The 8,201-nt window shown below is 49.6% G+C and overlaps 5 protein-coding genes across 5 annotated transcripts; 3 read left to right on the top strand and 2 right to left on the bottom strand.

Annotated features, from left to right (window-relative positions):
• Nucleotides 1–2,425: 2,425 nt before the first annotated feature.
• CHC_T00004064001 (hypothetical protein) lies at nt 2,426–3,030 on the bottom strand. Its single transcript, XM_005715373.1, has 3 exons — nt 2,933–3,030; nt 2,594–2,786; nt 2,426–2,446 (listed from the first exon to the last, which is right to left on the bottom strand). Exons 1-3 carry the CDS (start codon nt 3,028–3,030, stop codon nt 2,426–2,428), a joined length of 312 nt encoding a protein of 103 aa, XP_005715430.1.
• Nucleotides 3,031–3,976: 946 nt separating this feature from the next.
• CHC_T00004063001 (hypothetical protein) lies at nt 3,977–4,132 on the top strand. The gene has a single exon (XM_005715372.1). The coding sequence runs from the start codon at nt 3,977–3,979 to the stop codon at nt 4,130–4,132; it is 156 nt and encodes a 51-aa protein (XP_005715429.1).
• Nucleotides 4,133–4,200: 68 nt separating this feature from the next.
• CHC_T00004062001 (hypothetical protein) lies at nt 4,201–4,392 on the top strand. Its single transcript, XM_005715371.1, has one exon. The coding sequence runs from the start codon at nt 4,201–4,203 to the stop codon at nt 4,390–4,392; it is 192 nt and encodes a 63-aa protein (XP_005715428.1).
• Nucleotides 4,393–4,406: 14 nt separating this feature from the next.
• Nucleotides 4,407–5,768, top strand: CHC_T00004061001 (hypothetical protein). The gene has a single exon (XM_005715370.1). It carries the CDS (start codon nt 4,407–4,409, stop codon nt 5,766–5,768), a length of 1,362 nt encoding a protein of 453 aa, XP_005715427.1.
• Nucleotides 5,769–6,225: 457 nt separating this feature from the next.
• On the bottom strand, nt 6,226–7,941 carry CHC_T00004060001 (hypothetical protein). The gene has a single exon (XM_005715369.1). It carries the CDS (start codon nt 7,939–7,941, stop codon nt 6,226–6,228), a length of 1,716 nt encoding a protein of 571 aa, XP_005715426.1.
• Between the last annotated feature and the right edge of the window lie 260 nt (nt 7,942–8,201).

Raw genomic sequence — 8,201 nt, 5'->3', positions numbered from 1 at the left:
AAACAGTATCGACAAGGCTAAAGTTCTGGAAAGTTGTCAATGACTATGTGAAGTTTAACGAATTTTTTGTTCCTCTAAAACTATTCAAGCACCCCTCGCAAAGCTTTTATTCGAAGACCAAAGGTGGTGTCGATGGAGCGACACAACAAAGGGCTATTTTAAGGAGCTCAACTTCACATTTCAAGTGGGAGCAAAAAATAGTTTCTCAAATACTTAAAACGTTGGCGGTGAACGCCTTTTTTGGTTGGCGAATGTATGAACGACAAGACCTCCTCGAGTCGGCAGAAACATTTTGATCACTGGAGCATTACCGAAACCTTCTGAATAAGGTACAATCGACGGCAGATTTCATGTTTGACGTCTCTCAAGAATTATTAGTTCATGCATGTAACATGGTACTCGCAGAAAAAGATGACTGCGTGGAAGGTGAATTAGTGTCTGTTCCTGAGAGGAATCGACTAATTACTCTCGCCCATTCAAAGAAGAGAAATCGACTCGCTTTCTTTAAAAGCCCTGAAGGAACTATGCTTCGAGTTTCTGTCAGGGGCCATACACCAAAACAAAATCGTACAGTTCTATACTGTGCATTGTGCGGCCAGAACAAGTCTGGGTATAGAGGGCACCGAAGTTCATTTTCTTGTACTATCTGTAACGTACACCTTTGCGTGCGAACGTATACAGGTCTACGGAAGAGTTGTTGACATTTGTGGCATACTGCGACGAATCTATCATTGCGGTCTACTCGTCCTCCTACATCCCGGTCGGATAGTCCGGGTACTGGAAGCGGAAATGAATTTGTTGAACAGCAAGTTCAGCACGACGCTCCTAACATACTGCAAGAAACTACGAGCAGTCCTGGTGAGGGTGAAGACCGCACGGATGCAATTACCGCCAGCGAGCCAGTATCACGTGTAACACGCAGTCGGTCAAGGAAGCGCCCTAGCCCCAGTAATCAAATGGCCCTGGGGGCGAGAAGTAGTCAGCCAGCTAGTCGTCGACGTAGAAGTGAATAATTAGAACATGGTCTGAGCACTGGCCACCAAGCACTTTCTGTTCTCCATCCCGCCCAACTCCCTCTACTACCGCTTCTTGGACAAGCTCGGGTACACGTGAGGCACGGGCGCGGCGCAGAGTGCACGGGCGGGCGGGCGCGCGCCTACAGGGCGCCGGCACCGCGCCGGCTTGCACACGCTTCCCGCCGGCGCCGGAGCGCGGTCGGGGGAGGGACGGGACGGCAGCCGGCGTGCGCCATTTGTCCCGCACGAGGGGGCGCACGGCGGCGCGCCAAGCGGCGGCCGCCGCACGACGGGCAGCGGCGCGGCGGCGTCGGCGCAGTGGGCAGGGCGAGTGGCGCGCGCGCGCGGGGACGGCGGGGCTCTTCGCTGGGAGACGCGCGCGTGGCAGTCATTAAAGTTGTCTCTTGGTTCAAAAAGGCGCTGTTAACACGTTATGATCAGTATACTGATCCTTACGGTATGGATCAGTATACTGATCATAAGCAGATTTGAGTGGTTCGAAAGTGGCCTGAAGTCTGTGAGTATAGTTCGATCTCTCTCCGTCAATTTATCAAGGACGAGCTTGAAACTTCTTGGAGACAATTACACAATCTTGTTCTTGACCCACGTGTAGCACGTTTCAGAAAAAGTTGACATACCGGTAACTTAGAGTTGCTTAAAGTCTGTGATCAGTATACTGATCACAAAATCCTGGCATTAGGGATATCATCTTGCAGAACATTGGGATAGCATTTGTAAATTCACAGAAAGACTAAGAATCTAGTGAGATTTCAATCTTCGGTTGATATTTTAGACAAACCTTTTACTTTCGAAGATATCAACACATAACGTTTTGAGGTTGTTCAAAAGGCTTCTTTTTTAGGCATTCTAAAAATGGCTGGAAAAGACGTGCAAATCTCACCAAACTCTACCCTTCCGCAACGCAGAAGTCAGGGTGACCCCACCGCCAACAAAATTTCTGTCGTAAAATTCCAACCACTAAAGTTTGGACCGATGGACTAAAGTTCGGACCGATGGAAGAAATTTTGAACCCCACCGCGCCACCATTTGTCCTAAAGTTTAGAATTTGGGAGGGATTCTTTTCCAAACCAAAATTATTTGGTCGAGATTTTTGTCCAAAGCGCCGTTTGGGCGAGCTTCGTTCTATAGTAACGGTACAGAAAACATCTGAATTTCTTGTGCTTACAGCTCTACCAAAGCTCTTCCAAATGGCATTGGGGCTGTTTTGACTGAAGTCCCATCAATAGTGTGGGACGCAAAAAGGAGTGTTGTGCAGCCTTCGCTCGTGGACATTTCCCATCTTCTCCCTCCTTCTCGTCTTCTGAGAAGTGCAGGCAATGGCTGAGGTGGTTACTAGGACTGATGACTCGGCAGTAAGAGTGAGGAAAAAGGGTAAGGGATTGGGGTGGTCAGACGAGGAGAATCTTGCCCTGTGCGTTGCTGAGAGCGCAGTTCCAGAGTCCATAATAGGAATTGAAAGCGTGGTGTACTTGCCGAGTTGATAATTCCCAAACAGGAGCCTACATATTATGGAGAGCGGGCAAGTGACGAGCAAAAGTTGCCGCCAATTGTGGAACAGACGCGTGCAGTAGCTTGCTTCTTTGCGCCAAATGTATTTCTACGACATACTTGTAGCCTAATTGGGGTGACCCTGAATATGAATAGATGTATCGTGTTGCAGGCGCGGTGGGGTTCATCTCTGAATCACCACCTCCCCCAAAGCGCGGCTTGATTAAAAGATAGTAGATCCAATTACCGGAGGACAACTGTCTGCTTTTTGCAATTTTGGGCAAGGCGCGGTGGGGTCACCCTCAACTGCGGTGGCGAGAGTATCCTTTTCCTTCCTGTTGAGCAAGCACAAGTCGAGAAAAAATAAGTTAAAAATGACCTCACATGAGGCCACATGTCCAATAGACACTAGCGCCGGGAGGGTTGGAAGAAGGTCACAGGGGGGATTTGATGTGAAGAAACTACTTGCTTCTACGGGAGCAAAGAGACGCCCGCACCTCCCCATTTATTTCCAGCTTGGCTTGCTCCTTCCCTGATTGTACAAGGGAGGGCAAGCTGATGACGCGCAAGGGACGTCTACACGACACTTGTTGAGACGCCTGTAATCGTCACAAGCGGGAGCACAGGTCGGCTGCTCCCTTCGCCTACTGTAGAGCCTTCGCAACGGAATTGTCATAGTGCAGTAGTACACGTGCATGAGTGGCGCATGAAGTGAGCCCGTGATGACGAATGTTGACGCGCGGCTCGGCCCGGCAGTGGCGGTAGGGTCGACGAAGGGCGGCTCGCGGCGCGGCGTGGAAAAAAGGGGGTAGGTTCGTTCAAGGGCTGCTCGCAGCGGGGCGCAGCATAGGCGGTAGATTCGGCGACGTAGAGGAAGCCATCGGGACGCGGCGTCCAGCTCCAGGCGCGAACAGCGGCACGCGGGGGTGGCAGGAGCCTCAGCGCAGGATCTACGGGGGTCAGTCTGTTGTCGCGGATGGGGCGCCCCTGAGCGCGGACAGGAGGAAGCTCGACAGCATGCCTCTACCCTTGGTAGAGGGCGAGAATGTGGGCACCTGCGGCGGCGTTTTGCACAGATTGTGGGGGTGGGGAGTGCGCGCGTCGAATGGATATCCCCTAAATCGCATCTTTCAACAGATTCGATGTACTGTAATTTATACATTTCCCACTGCTTCCCTTCCTGGGGCTACAGCAGTGACATACACGTGTGCGCATAAACACATTGTGCTTGACATCAAGCACGATGTGTTTATGCCAGGATGTGTTGATGTCAACATCAACACATCCTGGTTTGTGCCCCAGGCACCGTGAGGGGAGAAGTTGGTTTCTAATTTAAGTGTCTATCCGGGGGATTTCGGTGTGTCTACTGCAAGAGGGAGAATTGGGTGATACGATTGCACATGTGACCAGGAACAACGTCTGATATAGGCGACAAGTTTGAAAGGGCCGACATGGGAGACGTGATGGGCATTCTGCGGGGTCGCCAGTCGGACACAGATGAAGCAGACGATGAGGGGCACATTCACTCGGGAATACCAAGTTTGGCGATCGTTTGCGATTTGCTTCTACGGGCGAGACACATATTGTCTGCCTCAGAACCAACGTAAATTTTTTGAGAGGCGATACTGTACAGAAAACTCGAATTGAGAGCCCGTAGGAACACGTCCGAAAGAATATGGGGACTCAAGACCAAGCCACGCGATGCTGCTCAACACTAGAGTGTTTTACTCTTTTGCGTTCTACTTTTAAAATAGACAGAGTTACTCACGCATGCCCCAGGCTGTTGGAACAACAAGGTGGAAATACATACCCTTGCCACCGTCGACCCTCAGACACGAAACTTTGCTTGCAACTAGAATTCCTTTAACTGCCGGCAAACTAATGTTCGTCATTAAGAAATGCAAAGCGCCAGTCATGTGCTCGAACAGGCCTATGATTTCAAACCGCCTACTTGTGACCTTAATTCTAGGTACTTGTGTACTCATGAGTTGGGGCGCACCAATTGCCGATGGTTCCCGTAAAGAACCCAACAAGCCTATTACAACAGTTTCCAGGGTCGTGAATGGCATTCCGGTGGCGGACGACAGTGAGTATCCGTTTGTGGTTGACCTTTCTGCACGTCCCGTGGCCATATCGTCATCAAGATTCTGCACCGCTACTCTCATCCGCCCGAATATTCTTCTGACGGCAGCTCATTGCGTCCTTAACGATGGATACCCGAAGCACGTATATGCGACTGTCGGGAGGATCGAACTAAATGACCATCACAAGGCAAATGAGAAAAAGAAAACGTTTCAGACCATTGCCAGCATCGTTCATCCAAGATACAGTGGGGTGGGGTCACCAAATGACATTGCAGTCATGCTTCTGAATGAGTCTTCTAAAGCCGCACCAGTGTCGCTGTCGAAGGTGACCCCGAAAATCGACTCAAAAGCTTGGGTCGTAGGATACGGAATCAAGGATATTGGCACTGTAGAAGAGGCCGGACAGCATGTAGAACTGATGTCTAGACGACTTCAAAAGACGGCGGTTCGGATTAAAAAGAAATCCTTTTGCGACGTGCCTGGCACTGAGATGAAGACTCCAGATGGTATGTTGTGCACCGCTGGTGTCAAGAAAGAATCATCGGCGTGCAAAGGGGATTCAGGTGGAGGTCTATTTATCCACCCCGCTGAAAAGCACACAACCGACACGAAAAACAAACCGAAGGAAACGATTCAGGTCGGGGTCGTCAGCTATGGAGATGCAAAATGTATGTCTGAAGATTCTGGCGTCTTTACGGACGTGGCAAGCGGGAGAGACTGGATCAATATGGCCGCATCTAAGTTGGACAAGGCGTTTTCAATTCTTCGTTTGAACATGGACGGCGAAGCATCAGTGTCAACTCTCCATTCCGGGGGGCAGGCTTCCGAAGACAAGATGCCGTTTGCGACAAGGATGACCACTACAGAATATGGTGGCATGTATCAAGACACCACTTTTTATTCAATCCACACTGACTTCAAGAAGGAGAAGCACGTTTCTGCTTCGCTTTGTGACAAGTCTCGCGAGCCCAATGCCAACCTTCTCATGATCAGCTCTGTTGAGAGTAAAGTTGCCGAAGATACCAACAGCACATTGTGTCCATCAGGAAAGCTCTCGACCTTGTCCTTTCGATCCAGTAAGGGGACGTACGTTATCGGTGTGAGATCGTCGTCCAAGGTACCCTTAAAATTAGAAGTAGCTTCTTCTGCACATGCGTAAATTCGGACCGTATGACTGACCTCAGAATTAGAGAACAAAGGCTGTGGGTCACAAAATGGTGGTAGTGCTTCTTGCGGGTCGTGTCCGGCTGCGCAGCAGAATCATCTTGCTTTGGGTCTTGAGTACAATCCGAGTTGTTAACTCCAAAATGGCCTGTGTGGTGGCGATTTGCTAGAATGATGCTGAACAACGCAGGCCGGCTGCCTGCAAAACGAGGCCATTCTCCAGTATATGCTATAACTTTGGCCATATAAGAGATGTCATGTGCAGATAGACATGCAAATACGTTGCGATACAAAAGCTCCCACCACCTTCTTCGCCTCCAACGGTAACGCATGCATTGTCGAACGTACACGATCATGGAATGACAGTGAATTTTGCTCCGTGGCAGTTCGACTAGCCTCTGTTATTTCAGAAAGTATTGATGAATATGTTCATCAATCCTTTCTATTCTCGTTTACTTTGCTATGCCAAGGGATACTTTCTGGAACTGATCATATGCCTTGGTCGTCCAATTACCGTGGGCAGTATTAATGAGCTTCATCATGCGTGAAGCTCGCTCCTTTTTTGAAAGGTCAACACCCAACCGATCCCTAAGGTTTTCAAGAATATATTCCCTCCCATGAAAGAAGCATGGCATTAATTCATTTCCAGGGTAAGCAATGTCTACCATGAGCATTATCTTGTTTGCGTACCGGCAAGCTTCCAAGTAACCTTGTACACATAGTTTCTTAAACAACTTCCATGCACCGGATTTTGTGCCCCCCATGACTTGCACCATCTCATTTGTGAGCTTAAAGGGTGATTTCTCAAATTCCATGCTCCCACCCGGTGAATTTGATAAGAGGAAGCCAAAATCGATATGGATGATGTGGCCCTCGGAGTCAATCATCAGATTGCCGTTATGCCGGTCTTTGATATTCAATAAGTACTGTACAATGGAATATCCTGCCATGCTTTGGACAAAACAGCGCACCGCCCTCTTATGGGCATGTGATCCTCGACCTCCAAATCTTCCAACAAAATAATCTTGCAGAGTCACCACGTTTGGGGAATGCTTCTTGAGCGAGTCTATCGATATTGCGTCGGTCAATGTCTCAATAAGGCCTGAGTCACTGCTTGTGGATATAATCTGATAAGCACGCAGCCAACAAGGGATTGAAGCCTTTTCAAATATCCTTGCGAACTCTTGAATGAGTCTTTGGGCGAACATTTCTTGTCGTAGCTGATCTCTAGCCTTAACAATGCAAGAAACCAGTCGCCAATTTGGGTTGCTTCCGAACGGGCTCGTTCGCCGTAATCTTTCACTCTTCTTCGCCCACGGTTCTCCTAAAGCCTTGAGTAACTCTTCGTCAGGTGGTCTGCGATCGTCTGCGTGTTGTAAATCAAATTTGAAGGAGCTTTCCCGCTTTGTAAGCTTTCCGGTAGATCCGACTCCAGAGGTCACATCTGGTGAAAATGCAAACTTGCTCTCTGGTTGATTTGGCATGTGATCACCCGCAACTTCGTCGCGTTCGCTTGGTGCGTGTCGCTGCGATCGCGCTGATGTCGGGCTTCTCCCTGACGGTCCAGGAGAACTCAGACTTCCGATCCGTCGTAACGGTCCCGGGCCACGATGCGAGTCATGGTGAGAAACTGCGTCTGGGGTATTCGTGGAGAGGTCTTCCACTTCTACGACAAGTAGATACGGGACGCGCTCTTTGGTCGAAAACACATGGGCGTCCTCCGGTACGATTCTTAGAACGCGATGCGGCCGGAGCTCTGTCGGGATGAAGACGTTTGTGGGAATGAAATCATTGAGCTTCTCAAGCTCGCGACGTAGGACGTCTCGACGATGCTCTCGTTCGATTTCAAAAAGACCGTGCGAAATGTGTGTGAGGCACTTGACAAAGTCGAGCTGAGCGTGGAAAATATTGGAGCGCTCCGTTCGAGCGTCAAGCCAGTGTTGCAATTTAGCCTCGTCTGAGACTTTGAGAGCGCTGAATTGCATTCTGGTGTCGTTCTCGCCGCTCCCCGTGATGTCCAGGTCTACTTGACGAACAGTGGCAGCAGTGTGCAAACTATCTGGTGACGGGTTCTTTGTGTCAGGTTGGACAGAGTCTTCCTCCGGTACGGGCAAAGCTGAGGAGGCACCAGGGCTTGACGAAGAGTCAAGAGGGGATGTTTCCTTCATGTAGGCCTTTTTGAATAAATCGCCTGGTGGTGTTGAGTTTGTAACGACGCTTTCGATTCCCAGTAACAGAGTCATTGTGCGATGGTAGCTATCTTTTGGTCCTAGATACAAGCTTCCAGTAAAGTACCAGAGACATTCTAGCGCAAATGAGACAGAATGCATGGCTTCGCGGTACAAAAACTGCTCCAATTGGCGCTCGCATTGGGCCTTGACGAGATGGGCGGTACCACCAATGTTAATTTGTTTCGGGTCGCGAGAAA

Source organism: Chondrus crispus, genomic scaffold (genome assembly GCF_000350225.1).
Source record: "Chondrus crispus Stackhouse genomic scaffold, scaffold_211, whole genome shotgun sequence".
NCBI lineage: Eukaryota > Rhodophyta > Florideophyceae > Gigartinales > Gigartinaceae > Chondrus > Chondrus crispus.
Note: the sequence above shows the minus strand (reverse complement) of the source record. Positions and strands in the feature narration are given on the sequence as shown.